The sequence below is a fragment of the Chiloscyllium punctatum genome, chromosome 35 (genome assembly GCF_047496795.1).
Source record: "Chiloscyllium punctatum isolate Juve2018m chromosome 35, sChiPun1.3, whole genome shotgun sequence".
Classification (NCBI taxonomy): domain Eukaryota; kingdom Metazoa; phylum Chordata; class Chondrichthyes; order Orectolobiformes; family Hemiscylliidae; genus Chiloscyllium; species Chiloscyllium punctatum.
In genome coordinates this window covers 18582086-18598700 of record NC_092773.1, presented here as the reverse complement: position 1 = coordinate 18598700, position 16615 = coordinate 18582086, and the positions used below count along the sequence as shown (strand labels likewise).

The 16615-nt window shown below is 40.1% G+C and overlaps 1 protein-coding gene across 7 annotated transcripts in view; it reads left to right on the top strand.

Annotated features, from left to right (window-relative positions):
* tet3 (tet methylcytosine dioxygenase 3) overlaps positions 1–16615 on the top strand; it is a 380734-nt gene that overhangs the window by 284381 nt on the left and 79738 nt on the right. For all 7 annotated transcript variants that reach the window (XM_072554173.1, XM_072554174.1, XM_072554176.1 and 4 more), the window contains 2 exons: positions 4113–4206; positions 14440–14648. In XM_072554173.1, the coding sequence (XP_072410274.1) occupies positions 4113–4206; positions 14440–14648 (303 nt within the window). The remainder of the gene's footprint in view (positions 1–4112; positions 4207–14439; positions 14649–16615) is intronic.

Genomic DNA, 16615 nt, shown 5'->3' with positions numbered 1-16615 from the left:
GCACTGTTGGGCTGGGCTCTGCTGCCATTGAGGATAGAGATGTATGTAGACCCTCCTACTCCATTGAATTAAGTGTCCACCACCATTGATGACAGGATATAATAAGATTGCAGAACTTAAATCTGAGCCATTGGCTGTGGAATTGCTTTGCTGTGTCTCTCACTTGCTACTTATGCAATTTTGTATGTAAATAGTCTTGTTTTGTGGCTTCACAGCTCATTTTTAAGTATGCCTGGTGCTGCTCCTGACATGCCCTTCCTAACTCTTCATTCAGCCATCGATCTGCTGACTTGTTGGTCATGTTAAAGTTGGTGATAAGCCAAGTTATGAGGCTGCAGATTGTGATCGAGAACAATTCTGCTGCTGTTGATGGCCCCCAATGCCCCAAGGATGCCTCGTCTTGAGTTGCTCAATCTGTTTGAAGTTGAAACTGTGTAATATGATAGTGCCACACAACACAATGTAAGGTATTCTCAGTGTAAAGGCAGGACTTCGTCTTCACAAGGTCTATGCGGTGGTCTCTTTTCCAAATATCACAGACAGATACATCTGTGGCAAAAATAAATTAATGAGAGTGAGGTTAAGTTTGTTTTCTCCTCGATTGTTCCCTCACTAAATGCCATAGACCCAGTCTGCAGTCAAGATCCAGTCCTTGAGGACTTGAACAGCGTGATCAGTAGTAGCGTTGCTGCCAAGTCACTCTTGGTGGTGGACATGGAAATCCCTACTGAGAGTACATTCTGTACATTTGCCACACTCGGTGCTTCCTCCAAGTGGTGTACTAATTCATCAGCCAAGGATGGGGCATGAATTTAGTAATCAGCAATTGCCCATATTTGACCTGAAGACTTGAGAAGCACGGGCTAATGCCCTCCTAACTGCACAGCACTGTGACATTACTTCTGCTGGGTCTGTGCTGCTGGTGAAACAGAAATATCCAAAGCTGATGATGATGTCTAGACATTGTCTGTCTGAAATGTATGATTCCATGAGAATGATTATGTCAAGCTTTTGTTAGAATAGTCTGTGATACCACTCTCCCAATTTTGGCACGAGACCCAAATTTTGTATGGAGGACTTTACAGCGTCAACAGGGTTGTGTTTATTCTTGTCATTTCTGGTACCAAGGTCAACGTCAGGATTTCTGTCCATTTCTTATTTGAGACTTCCTGGCAATTGATAGAACTGAGTGGCTTACCGAGCCATTTCAGAGAGTACTTGAGAAACAACCACATTGCTGTGGGCCTGGACCAAGTTCGACCAAGTACAGAAGGCAGTTTCTTTCCCTGAAGGGCATTAGTGAACCAGATGGACTTTTCTGATAATATATTAGACTTTTAATTCCAGGTTTTTTTTATTGATTTGAAATTTGACTTGTTGGGATTCAAACCAGCGTCCCCAAAATATCGAGTCTATGGATTGCTGGTCTAGTGATAACATAACTATGACATTACCTTGTCTCCCAAGTTCCACTTTAAACATTATCCACGATTCAGATTTTTAATTCGGAGGGATTCATAGTCATATTGAACTTAGCCAGGTAAACCATTGTGTACCAATCAAAAACAAATACACATTAAATTGCAAAATTATTGTACATTATTATAGCAACAGTGCTAAACTGAGAGTGACAGCCTTTGACATCAAGGCCTTCTTCAATCGTGTGTGGCAACAACAAACGCATGCAAAACTGGAATCGATGGAAATTAGGTCCAAAGTCTCTGGTTGGAGTCATAACTGGTACATGGGAAGATGGTTGAGTCACTCATTTCAGCTCCAGGGCATCTCTGCAGGAGTTCCTCAGGGTAGTGTACTAGGCCCAATTATCTTCAGCTGTTTCATCAATGATCCTCCCTCCTTCACAAGGTTAGAGGTGGGTATGCCCGCTGATGATTGCAAAATGCTCAGCACTATTCGCGAATTCTTGGATACTGGCCTGTGTTCAAATGCAACAAAATCTGGACAATGTCCAGACTTGGCTGACAAGTGGCAAGTAACTGTCATGCCGCGTAACTGACCATCTCAAATAAGAGACAATCTAACAACTGCCCATTCAATGGGTGTTAACATCACTGAATCCCCCGCTATTAAAATCTTGGGGGTTACCAGTGATCAGAAACTCCACCAGACTCACCACATAAGTACAGTGGCTACAAGGGCACGTCACAGGCTAGGAATACTGTGGCAAGTAACTCAACCGTTGAGTCTCCATGACCTATCCACCATCTACAAGTCTCAAATCAGGAGCGTGATGGCATACTCTCCACCTGCCTAGATGGCTGAAGTTTCAACAACACTTGAGAAGCTTGACACCATCCAGAACAAAGGAGACCACTTGATTGACACTCCATCCACAAGCATCCACTCCTTCCACCACTGATGCCCAGTTGCAGCAGTGTCAAGAAGCAATGCAGAAATTCACCAAAAGTCCTTAGACAGCACCTTCCAAACCATGACCAATTCCATCCAGAAGAATAAGGGCAATAGATACTGGGAACACCATTAACTGCAAGTAGCTTCCAAGCTATTTGGAAATATATTGCCATCTTTCATGGTCACATTGTCAAAATCCTGGAATTCCCGCCCTTCGGGCACCGTGGGTCAACCAAAACACAAGGGCAACTCTGAATGAGCAATAAATGTTGGCTGGCCAGCCAGCCAGCCATGCCCATAACCAAATTTTTTAAAATGTGAAAATGCAGATTAACTTACTTAAATACATTGTTGTTCAAACCTCAGTGGAACAGAACCAGGTCACTGATTGTTGATTTTATATCAGCACTTTCCGGGAAATCTACAGATTTGAGTTGTGATTTGATTTGTTTAAATTACAGTTTGATGGAAATTTTTGACGCCTGACATGGTTTTGACAATGACTCTGCCTTCTTTGCGTGTGTTTACGATTTGCGCATGTGGAAATAAAGCCTTCAGTTGGTATCGTGAATTAAAGTTATTTTAAAGCACAAACACCCAAATCTAATGGTGCGGTGAATTGAGGTTGCCCACATTGTTTGTTTTCTCCTTTTCCAACATGGATCATTCAAACCTTGGGGCACAGATGGTATTGTTTGTTCGCCACAATAACATCACAATCAATTGAAAGTAACACTCTTCGGCTGTGTATCAGTGAAAAATATTTGTGTCACCTTCATGGGGAACAATAAATTACCAGATGGGGCCACATGTAATGATGATTCCTGGTTCATCATTGGAAAAACATGTATAATACAGTTGGGGTCTTCTAACCTTGAATAATTTAAGTAAATAATGTTGATTAAGTAGGTTGGAGCATGTTGCAAAATAACAACATTTTCGGACATTGAGATTTTAGTTATTTAGAAGTGCAATAATCTCAACTCTAAAATAATTTACCTGTTCCTTTGATTTAGTGTATAATGTATTCATTGTGAGATTTTCTCAGTGATCAGAAAACTAGCTTGAATTAAGTTTCTGGGAGCAGTTTTCCATTGGCTTGTTTTTTCTTGAAGCTAAATGATTTTGAAGCTCAACAATATCACTTGACCAGAAGCAATATTGTACATGTTGAATTGAAATAATATTGAAGTTTAGTTAATTTCGTGGTGTACCAGTGAAGATTTTCATGGACGATTTATTTTATCAAAATTTGAGCTATTTGAAGCTTCAGAAATTGTTTTTCCAATGAGCAGTTAATAATTAGGGGGTTGCCTGCATTATGAAACACTAGTCTTAGCAGTATAAATTTCTATTTTAAAAAATCTCCCCAAAAAATAGCTAAATATAGCATTTGCATCTAGAAAGATGTAAGAGAAGAATAATTTTGAGTAACAAAGAGTTGAAACCATTCTAACTTTTCTTTAGTCTATCTCTAGGCATTGAAATGAAATAATTACAGTTAAACCATTCCCAAATTTAGAAGCAAGTATTGTCTAGATGTGAAGACTTGTGCCAAGTTATACATTGTAATTATGTATCTTTAACAAAACAATTAAAAAAAGATATGCACTACAGTTTGAAATAAGACATCAGTTACCAGATAACTCTAAACTGAAAACATGAAAACCTTCTCTGTAGTATGGTAATCTTTAATCTTTCTAAAGGTTTAACTTACCCATAATTTTTATTTCTTTCAGATATGGAGAGAAAGGGAAAGCAGTTAGAATTGAGAAAGTCATTTACACAGGCAAAGAAGGAAAAAGTTCCCAGGGTTGTCCAATTGCTAAATGGGTAAGTGTTGAGTTCTGTTTGTTGGTTCATTTTCTTTTCTCCTTCATCCTTCCACTTCTGAAAGCAATTATTTACACATTTTGTAGTTGTGGGCAGCCTCCAGTATTTTATGTAAATAGACATTTTAGTACAAGTTTGCATCATCAGTGTTAGTCAACCGCTTACTGTAGGAGTTTAAACAATGTAGCCTGATCCTGTCTTCACCCACTATCCACACCAACACACTGCTACAGTGTTAAATTGATAAAGCTCAGTAATAGGAAGCAAATTCTTTATTTATGAAATAAAGACAGAAGCACTTGAAGTACTCAGCTTGTCTGGCAGCAACTGTGGAGAGAGAAACGAGGTATTTAAGGTTGCCACCTTTCATCAGACTGGGGAAATGTTAGAAATGTAATCGCTTTTCTTAAAGTAAAATAGTGGAATTTGTACAAAGAATGAAAGAGAGGGTCTGTGATAGAATGGAAGACAGGAGACATTAAATGACAAGAACTTTGGACGGTCAGAGCCTAAAATATTGGAAATGGGGCTAGTAATTAAACATAGGGTGAGTCCACAGGAGATGTGCAGGGTCATGTGTTGAGAAGTTCTGCATTTCTGTTTATATTTCGCATTCTGGCACCTACAGTATTTTGCTTTTGGATTAGTTGTGGGCATTAACTAGCCATTCAAACCGGAACAGACAGTGGGTTGAATTAAGGAGGTGTGTGTGTTTGTTTTGTGCATCTCTGTTTCACTGAATAAATGCTTATAAATGTGCAAAAAGAATGGTAACTTTTTTATACTTCACCACTGGGCTGTCTGGAGAGTGGGTGTTGACTGATTTATTATTTTATATTCCCTGATCAAGATATCAAGACCAGCTTTTGCACATTGGCCACTGGTTTGAGTGCTCCATTTTACATTATTCCCCACTCACCTTCTTGACCACCAGAATGTTTCATACTTTGATAAATATAATTATTTTCCATCAAAGTTCTGAGAAGGTAGTATGAAACCTTAAGTAAGTCTTTTTCACATTTATGTCAGAAATACAAATACAATATGCAAATGCTACAAAGCTTACAAAAACTTTTCAATAGCCAGAGATCCACATTCAGACCACTGCAAAAAAAAACATTTTAATTGCACTGAATTCTTCCCTGTACCTGAGGTAGGATACATGCATTGAATTCACCTGTTATACCTTCTCTTCAAGTATGTAGCATGAACAACTCTTAAGCTGCATCAAAAATAGAATTGCTGAGATGCTTATGCAAGAATTAAATTGCTTAAGCCTAAATTTTTCACTTTTTCCACATATGAAAGTCAAATGGTTTTATAATATTTAGTTGGACATGAATGGTAGTGTGTTTTGCTCTAATCTTCTAGGACAGCTTATTAGCGTAGCTTCAGATTTGGATGAATGGGCATGTTATGTCGCAAGCAGAAAATTGGCTGAGTAAATTTAAGAGTTAAGTGATTGACAGAAGAAGTTGAGACAAATTATTGAATTATTTGAAAAGCTTCAAAACACAGCTCAACATTCTCGTTGCCTTTGCCAAAGGAGTCAGAGAGTAAGAAATGAGAAGCAAACCTGAGAGTAAAGGAAAGCTCATGTGGAGGTATTATTTTTTGGACAAATGTTTGAGTAGCCCAATACCTAATTCAAAATGTTAACTTTGTTTCTCTCTACGGATTCAGTTTTTTTTGTGTTTCTCCAGAATATTATTTTCCAGCATCTGCAGTATTTTGCTTTTATTTTTGTTCTGAGAGAATTCCATCCTACTGGTTGTAAGTGTTTTCCAACACTTTGGAGGTCATGTCTTTTATTTTGGACTTTTAAAAAATTGGTTGACACTTCCTTGCTGTCAATGCAACATGTGAACAGCTCATTTGACTCCATGTTAGACCTCTGATAAGGAACAAAAGGAGCAATACACCAACATCAGCAATAGTAGTCTTCTCCTTAGCCACCTGCCATTCCACAGGATAGAGGAAATGAGCATAGCCTCCGATTCAAAGAAAGCAAGATCTTCAATAGAATATCGATTTTCTGAAGGTGGCCAAGCAGTACTTCAGGAGACTGATATGGAGGTGCCGGTGTTGGATTGGTGTGGACAAAGTTAAAAATCACACAACACCAGGAACAGAAAACACTGCTCCTTTGGAAATAGGACCAGTCTGACTCAAGATTAGGATACATACACACTCTAACCTCACACCTTGTCTGAGCTGGGGTGTCATCTTCTTTTGACATAAAACCTTGAGTTAGCTCAAGAATGAGACTTAAAAGAAGTTCTGGGATTTACATATTAATGAACCGAAACCTGCAACCCATTCTAAAAGGTGAAAGACTGAGAGCAATCGAGGTTTGTTTAGTATATAGTTTCAGTTGCATGACACTGTAATCTTTTGCTATAAAACCTGTGTCTTATGATATTGCTCCACAGCTACCTGATGAAGAAGCAACACTCCAAAAGCTATTGCTTCCAAATAAACCTGTTGGACTATAACCTGGGTTATGTGATTTTTAACTCCGGAGATGGAGACTTCTTCAGCAAGTCATTACTGACCGCTTCAGTCTCCAGAACAAAGACAGTTTTCCAACTGGCCCAGAGGGATACTGAAAGTTAAGGGAGGTCAAGGTCATCATGAACCTGAATTGTGTAATTTCCAGCAATCTGCTGGTGGTATCTACAGAATTTCATTATCTGCATTGCACAAATACATCTCCAGGCTGACCCATGCCAGATTTATCAGGCCTGCTACTTCATATCCACTTTGCTGCTGATGATGACAGACAAAGTAAGAGAGCTGCTGAATTTTCTGCCATGTCCAGACACTTCACAGTACAATGGAGTTGTGATGAGATGTACAGCATGGAAACAGACCCTTCAGTCCAACTCATCCATGCCGACCAGATATCCTAAATAAGTCCAGTCCCGTTTGCTAACATTTGGCCTGTATCCCTCTAAGTCCTTCCTGTTCATATATCTATCCCAGTGCCTTTTAAATGTTGTAATTGTACCAGCCTCCACCACTTCCTCTGGCAGCTCATTCCATACATTCCAACATGTGAAAAAGTTGTCTCTTAGGTCCCTTTTAAATCTTCGTCTTTTCACCTTAAACCAATGCTCTCTAGTTTTGGACTCCCCCACCCAGGGAACAGACTTGTCTACTTTCCTTATCTATGCCCCTCGTGATTTTCTAAACCTCTATAAGGTCACCCTTCAGCCTACTGAAGCTCCAGGAAAAATAGCCCCAGCCTGTTTAGTCTCTCCCTGTAGCTCAAATCCTTCAATCCTGGCAATATCCGTGTAAATCTTTCCTGAATCCTTTCAAGCTTTACAACATCCTTGAACTGAAGGTTACTTTAAATCACCCATGGTTATCAATTAATTGACAGGCATCCACTCCAATCGTGGTCTGTTGTTGTTGTGTAACAAGCAAAACATTTTCATTTGTTTCTATACAAGTTGTCCTGAAAACTGCTATGTTGCTTTTATTCTGCACCAATCGTGATTCCCACAGATATTGATAAAGGTTGATAATATGTTGGTTATTGCTTGGGAATTTCACTCCTCACGTAGAAGTAAATCGATTTTAATTTTCATTTCATGAAGGTGATTTGTTTCTTTTAAATCAGAAAGTCATTTTGAGCAAATGAGTTTAAACATCATTTCCAAGAAAGCATGTGACTTGAGCTAAATGACTGGATCAGCTACTTGGGATGTTAGTTATTGAATATTTATCAAGTTGAACTTTTATGTCCTTTAGAGAAACAGATGGCCAGGGGCCAGCACAGGTTAATTTCAGAAGACTAGTCTTCCTTGCTAAGGGCCTTTTTCTTTTAGATTGTACCAGCTACTTGGCTGTGATAGTTGGAATAATTGAAAAGGTTGTCAGAATTGGAAAGAGGTATCCACACCATTTGAGCTGGAAAGAAGATTTAAGCTGCTTCAGCAGTCCAAGGAGAAAGGCGAGAAAATCGTTGGAGTAAGAGAGAGTCAAGATAAAAGAGATGCTGAACTGAGACTGAGTGACTACAAAGGATTGCCTCTATCTTCATGCGGTTGTGTTGAGATCATTCTGAATTTTATCATCTAGCTTTGATGTTTTTCTTTTGCATAATAAATTGTTTTTTTTAAAAAAACATTGAAATATTTACACAAGGCTCCTAGTGACAACCACCACAGTAACCACAAAAACAAAACTTAAATTCTGTGAAGCCAGCTTTCATTGTGAGTCCTGACCTGTTCACTATTGCTATCAAGATCATAACAACTTCCAAACCGAGTCAGTGACTGGCTTCAAGCATGTGGCTGATGACATCTGTGAGAAACTCCACAGTTAATGTCAAGGAAATGTATAGCCAAAGCCACAAAACAGTCCTAAAACGAGCCCCTGGTTTGCTGAAGATACAATTCAAGTGCCTGGAGGGATCTTCAGGCATTCTCCATGTGCACGAGTAAATGTTAACCCAATGTAGTGATCTGCATTTTAATCTATAATATATCACAAGCTGCAGGAGGAGGAAGGTCATGACTGCTATACATATATAAGAGAAGGAGGAGAAAGAGAACGGAGCAGTGGAAGGAGAAGGAACTTAATGTGGTTACACCTGTGCTTTCAGTGGAGATGCTTCCCTTCAGTGGAAGTGTTACTGAGCTGTTTGTGGCCCATATCCTCTAATTTTTTAGACCAATGAAGACCTGAGCAAAGACTGCCCCATCTGGACCTGTGCATGAGAACTTGCCAGTCAAAACAAGATGCAGCATGTGGGCTGTGAGGGTTAGGAGAGATGGTGGTGAGACAGGGTGTCAGGGAAGAAATAGGAACGGGAGACCTTTGAACAAAGATCCTATTTCCATATGTCCTGTCTCTATCCTTTCTCTCAGAAACTAGATAAAACTGAATATCGGTGGCAGTATGAGAGTGCATTGAGAGAGGGGAATGGGTGGAATTAACAAACTATGTCAAGGCTAAGAAGCTTTGTTCAGGAGAATGCAGGAAAATTTCAAGTTTAATTGGCACTTGAATACCATATTCACTTCAGTTGAATTTGGGGAACACAGAAATGAAGTGCTCATGCTGTGACTTTATTGTCAAGTCATAGCAAAATCCACTCAAGAACTTTCAGCATGAGCCTTCCCCACTGTAATAAGTATAATTTCTTAAGGATCTTATTGATTTTCACTTGTTATGACTCTATTTAAGATTATTGCTTTCAACGTCATTGATCCTTCTAAAAACCATACCAGAGTTCAGAATGATCTGACTAACAGTTGGACAGAACCAATATGTCTATTCAGTTTCTTTGTTCCTGTTCAATCAGTTTTATATAAAAATTTCATCATGCACAGCACACCTTTTCTTCTATGAAAGTATGAACTTTGGAAAGAAACTAGAAGAAAAGCTAAGCACTGATAACAAAAGCTTCTATAAGTAAATAAAAAGGAAGAGAATAGTGAAAGTAAATGTTGGCCATTTAAAGGATGAAAATGTTGAGGAAATGACAGAGGCACTAAAGCTGTATTTTCTCTCTATTTTCACAGTGTTCACATAGTTTCTTCCCAAAACCTGTAGTTACTTGGTGAGATTTCTGTGACTAGGGAGCAAGTATTATTTAAACTGATAGGATTAAAATAAGTCCCCAGGGCCTTATGGTCTGCAGAGATAGTAGATGCATTAGTTACGATATTCTAAAATTTCCTGGATTCTGGGAAGATACTGGTAGATTGGAGCTGTGCTAATGTGACACCCTTATTCAGAAACGGAGATGGGCAAAAAGTGGGAAACTATAGACCAGTTAGTTTGACCTCTATAGTGGGGAAGTTGCTGGAGTCAATCATAACAGAGGAGATAACTGAACAATTGGTAAAACAAAGCTCAGTTTACAGATGGCGAATTCACACTTGACAAACTTGCTGAACTTCTTGGAAGATGCAAGCAGCAAGATGGATAATAGGGAGCCGGTGTACGTGGTATATCTAAACTTTCAGAAGGCATTTGACAAGGTGTCACATGAAAGACTGATCCACAAGATTAAATCCCAGGGATTTAAGTGTAGAATATTGACTTGGATAAAGGATTGGCTGACTGACAGAAAGCAGAGGTTCAGGATAAATGGGTCCTTTTCTTGATGATGAACTGTAGCTAGTGGGATGTCGCAGGGTTCAGGTCTTGGACTTCAACTATTTTCATTTATATGAATGATTTGCAAGGAGGTGCAGAGTGTAACATGGCAAAATTAGCAGATGATCATAAACTAAGTGGGAAAGCAGGTTTTGATGAGGAGGTTAAGGTTAGGAGAATGGGCCAAAATCTGGCAAATGGAGTTTAATGTGGATAATTGCGAGGTTGTCCATTTTGGCTGGAAAAATAGCAATGCAAATTATTATTTTTATGGGAAGCAAATTCAAATTGCGCCAATGCATAGGGATCTGTGCAAATATCACAGAAAGTTGGTATGCAGGTACAGCATATAACAAGAAACGGAAATGGAATTCTGGAATTTACTGCAAAAGGAGTGGATTATCAAAGTAAAGAAGTGTTGAAATGAATTGAATTTATTGTCACGTACACTGAGGCATAGTGAAAAGCTTTATCTTGTGAGCAATACAGACAGATCACATAGTTAAATAGTGTAGATGAGTAAATGATAGGTAAACAGCAGCAAAAGTCAAAACACAGGTACAGGTGAATGCTAAGAGTTTGTGAGTTCATTCAGTATTCTAACAACAGTAGGGTAGAAACTGTTACGAAACCGGCTGGTGTATATGTTCAGGCTTCTGTACCTACTCCCTGATGGCAGAGGTTGTAGAAAAGCATTGCCAGGGTGGGATGGATCTTTGAGAATGCTGGCAGCCTTTCCTTGATAGTGGGTCGGGTAGATGGATTCTACAGATGGGAGGTTGGCCTTTGTGATTGTCCGGGCCGTGTTGAACCACTCTCTGTAACTGTCTCTGATTTTGAATGGTACAGTTGCCAGACCAGGTAGTGATACATCCAGACAGAATGTTCTCAATGGCGCACCTATAAAAGTTGGCAAGGGTATTCGCCGTCATGCCACATTTCCTCAGCTGCCTGAGGAGGAAGACACGTTGTTGGGCCTTTGTAACCAGTGAGTCCACATGAAGAGTCCAAGAAAGCTTGTTGTTGTTGAGGAGCTTGGCACTCTCTACTCGTTCCACCTCTGTGCTGTTAGTGTGTTGGTGGTGGTGAGGGGGGGCAGCATGAGTAAATCCTGCCAAAAGTCAATAATGAGTTCCTTGGTTTTGCTGGCATTGAAAACTAGGTTGTTCTCAGTGCACCATTTTTCTAGGTCTTCGAGCTCCCGTCTGTAGTCAGTTTTGTCGCCATCTGAGATTCAATCGACTATGGTGGTGTCATCAGCAAACTTGTAAAAGGCATTAGTCTGGTATTTGGCTACGCAGTCATGGGTATACAATGAGTACAATAGGGGGCTGAGAATACACCTGGGGGGCGGGAGGGGGGACGTGGGGGCTCCAGTGTTGAGTGTTAGTAACGTTGAAATATTGTCCCCAATCTTCACTGATTGAGGCCTGTGTGTCAGGAAACTGAGGATCCACTTGCAGAGAGTGGGGCTTAGTCCAAGATTACTAAGTTTAGTAATCAGTCTCAAGGAGAAAGTAGTCCACGAGTAGGATTCTTACATAGCTGTACTTGGTGTTAAGATGTTCTAGAGAGGAGTGAAGGGCAAGTGATATGGCATCTGACGTGTATCTGTTGGTCCGAGAGGCAAATTGGAGTAGGTCAAGTGTAGTGGAGACACTGGAGTTGATTAATGCCATGACCAGCTTTTCAAAGCACTTCATGACAGCTGAGGTTAGGGCCACTGGGCGGCAGTCATTGAGACATGCTGCATGAGCCTTCTTAGGCATAGGGATGATGTTAGCCGCCTTGAAACAGGCTGGGACAGTGGTCTGCTGCAGGGAGAGGTTGAAGATGTTCGAGAAGACCTCTGCCAGTTGATCTGTGCATGCTGTCTGGTCCCATCCTTGAATTCATACGAAAGAAAACTGATCTGACCTCTGATGCAGTGACTGTTGGGATAGGTTCATCAGGACTTGTCGGAATAGGTGTTACCTCTCTGCCGCAATTCTGCTCAAAGTGAGCATAGAAGCATTGAGATGATCTGGGAGGGATGTGTCAGTGTCTGCTATCTTGCACTGTCTCTGTTTAGAGCCTGTGATGTCATTCAGTCCTTGCCATAGTCGCCTGGTCTCTGCCTGGGTGTCTAGTTTGGATCAGTATTGGTCCTTGGCTGTCTTAATGGCTCTGCGAAGGTCATACTTGGATTCCTCAAATTTGAGTGTGTCTCCTGATCTGAAGGCCTTGCATCTGGTTTTTAGCAGATTCTGTATGTCCTGATTCATCCAGGGTTTCCTGTTGGGGAAAACCCAGATTGACTTCCTCAGTATGCAGTCCTCAACATACTTGCTGATAAAGTCTGTGACGGTGGTGGCTTACTCATCCAAGATCCCTGCAGACTGTTTGAACATGGCCCAATCAGCCGATTCCAGACAGCACTGGAGTTGATCCTCTGCCTCCTCTGACCAGCGCTGGGCCTGTATCCATGAGGGGGTCTCCTGCTTGAGCTTTTGCCTGTAAGCTGGGAGACGAAACATGGCATTGTGGTCGAAGTTCCCAAAATGAGGATGAAATATTCCTGAAATGTTGTTACGATTAGAGAAGGCATTGGTGAGACCACACCTGGAGTGTTGTGTCCAATTTTGGTCTCCTTACTTGAGGAAGGGTGTGGTGACACTGGAGGCAGTTCAGGTGAAGTACACCAATTTGATTCCAGGGATGAAAAGGCAGTTCTATGAGGAGAGGTTAATTAGCTTGGGCTCGTACTCATTGGACTTCAGAACAAGGAGGGGTGAATCTGGTGATTGAGGCAAATAAAATACTAAAGGGTGGATAAAGTGAATAGATGTTACCTCTTGTGGGACACTCTTGAATTAGAGTGAGAGGAGGTGGGTTCAAAGCTGAGATGAGGAGGAACTACTTCTCTCAAAGGGTTGTGAATCTGTGAAAGTGCTGTGGAGGCAGAATCAATCAAAAGACTCAAGAAAGAGACCGATATGTTTTTGATGAAAAGCAGGGTAAAGGGCTGTGCGCAGCAGGCAGGAAAGTGGAGTTGATGCTCGGAGAAATTCAGTCATGATCATGTCAAATCGGGGCTCAAAGAACTGAATTGTCGACTGCTCCTAATTCTTATGTTTCTTCTCACACACTGGACAAATCAACCAGTCAGTGCTTCATCACCAGAGTCAGAAGAAAATTGCAAGTCATTTAGTGTCTTTGCTGATTTCAGAGTAAACTGAATGAATTCAATCAAAAATTGAATGTTAACTTTGTTAGGCTTTCATTGTCTTGTATGCATGCCAACACAGAGAATGCAAAAGAGAAACAAATTGGGAAATATCAAAATAAAGCCAATAAGTTGGGAGCAACATCCAACACTATAGGTTGAAACAATTTATGCATTGAAATTTTTAACACAAATAGAAGTTCTATTTCGACCCAGAGTGGCTGAGGTAATCTGAAAAAAAATTAGAAGAAACCTGCAAGTCTCCGAGGGAATTGCAGGATTAGAAATGTAATAAAAATCATCCAGAAAGCGTGTGACAATGATAAATGATATATGATTTAATTTCAGTTTATTTTATGATACATTAGGTAAGTTTAGGTCTTAGCATGTTTGTTACTAGTATTCCTTATTCTATGAAATATTGCCAGTGAAACAGCGTCACACACATTCTATGAAAGATGTTGCTTTTTTGTTTAAAGTATTCCCACTTTCAGAGAAAAATAATTATATTTTCACCAGATACTTATTTGACTATTTTTTAAAAACAAGAATTTAGAAGTCCTCAAGTAGGTTCTCCCTCATTAATTTCAGGGGATGTCCCAAATGCATTTCAGAAGGGCTCCATTGCAAGCAGCAGGGTACTCAAATTCAGACAAGCCTGAGGGCGATACTGGAGCTGCCTGACCTTGAGAAATCCGCTACAGGATGGAGAATTTGTATTCCCAGTAGTATAGTATCCCAGGTTGGCACTACAATTGACATGTTTCATAAAAAAAGAAAATCATGGTAAGAGCATCATTTTCTTGTATGAAAAGGAGTACTTCAAACAAAAAAGGATTTCTTTCTTTTTTCTAGTGCTTTCAGTCCTTTAGAAACACTCACCAAAGAAATCTTTCACTAATTATCTATAGATAATAAGAAGAGCGAATGAAGAAGAAAAGGTCCTCTGCCTTGTACGTGAGCGTGCTGGTCATCACTGTCAGAATGCTGTTGTTATTATCCTTATACTTGCATGGGAAGGCATTCCTCGAGCTTTTGGGGACAAGCTGTATGATGAACTCACAGAAACTTTAACAAAGTATGGGAATCCTACATGTCGCCGGTGTGGATTGAATGATGAGTAAGTTTACTTATTTAGCTTTATTTAACTTTAAGAGCCTCTCATTAGTCCTTAATTTTAGTTAAATATTTCAAATGAAGAAACTCTTCCATTAGCCTTTTGGAACTATTTTGTTCTTTTAACCAAATTCACCAAAGATCCTCAGACAGCACCTTCCAAACTCACAACCACTTCCATATAGAAGGGCGAGGGCAGCAGTTATTTGGGATCACCACCATCTTCAAGTTACCCTCCAACCACTCGCCACCTGACTCGGAAACTTTATTGCTGTTTCTTCACTGTTGCTGGGTCGAAATCCTAGAATTGCCTCCCCAATAGCATTCTGGGTCAACACACAGCAGATGGACTTAAGTGGTTCAAGAAGGCATCCCGCAAGAGAATACATGAATAAAACCCTGTTACAATGAAACTGCTGACCATTCAATTGACCTCCATGACCACACATTAGCTGATATTGCAAATGGTTCCTTTTTTAACCACTGACTTATCCTTTTCAAAGTTATCATCACCCCTTACTCAAAACACCCATCATTTGCTTGTCTGATCTTGCTAGATGTCTTCCAATCTCCAAACTTCCTTTCTTCACCAAAATCCATTGATGTGTTCCCACATCTAAAGCTACAACCCAGAGTTTTCTGCAACTGCATAAATTAATCCTTCTGATTATATTTTTGCCATTGCAACAGCATCAAAACAACCAGAGCTAATAACATCCTTTGCAGTTGCACTTATAATGTATTACCGTTTCTTATTCTCGGTGACCACATTGTTGCAAATGACATACTTAACCAGACAATTCTCCTTCAGTGCTTTTCTTCCATTGACCATTTCAATTGCAATGGTCTCAGTTGCACTCTTCCTAATCTGACTACTTAATATGACATCTTCCCCTAAAGAAGGAATGTGGAGCAAACTCTCCAATCAGCAGATGAGACCTACTGTCGCCTGAATTAAATTCCACACAAGGTGTTACTGCACATGAAGGTTGACATATATAAGTACATGTCCTTGTTGCAAGTCCCTTATTTGCTAACCAGAAAGTGTTCAGAGGCACGTCAGAGAGGAGCATTCTTTCAGTTATTTCTTTCTTTATTTCTGTAGAATGAGATCTATAGAATCTTCGGTCCTGAGAATTTTTCCAAATTTCAGTCCCATGAATCCCACTGGGGCAGCATGGTGGCTGTGGTTAGCACTGCAGCCTAACAGCACCAAGGACCCAGGTTCAATTCCAGCCTCGGACAACTGTCTGTGTGGAGTTTGCACATTCTCCCCGTATCTGCGTGAGTTTCCTCCGGGTGCTCCGGTTTCCTCCCACAGTCCAAAGATGTGCTGATCAGGTGGACTGGCCATGCTAAATTGTCCATAGTGTTTGGTGCGTTAGTCAGAGGGAAATGGGTCTGGGTGGGTTGCTCTTCGGAGGATCGGTGTGGACTTGTTGGGCCTAAGGGCCTGTTTCCACACTGTAGGGAATCTAATCTGTATGGAATCTAATTTCTCCAATTTTTTGAAAAACTAATTTTGTTTCATTCCTCATTCTCATTAATTCCCTGGGATCTTCCAATTTCTTCCGTGAATGTAATTAAAAAATAATTATTTCACATCTCTGACTTTTCCCATTATAAATTCTCCTGTTTCTGCCTTTATTGGGTCCACATATGTATTTCCTAATGCTTTCCTTTATACATACCTATTGAAGCTTTTACATTCATTTTTATGCTTCTTGTCCATTTACACTGATATTTTGTTATCCATTTTCTTTATCAGTTTCTTGGTCCTCCTTCATTGAATGTTAAAATGTTCCCAATACTCAGACTGAGCACTTTCCTTTCTCTTTGTAGACCTCCTTTGATTTAACATAATCTTCCACTTCCTTTGTTAGCCACAGTTAACCAAGCTTTTCCTGTTAGGATTTTGTGCCTTAAAGGAATGTTTTTTTTTATAAAATACAGATCACTTCATCAAAGATG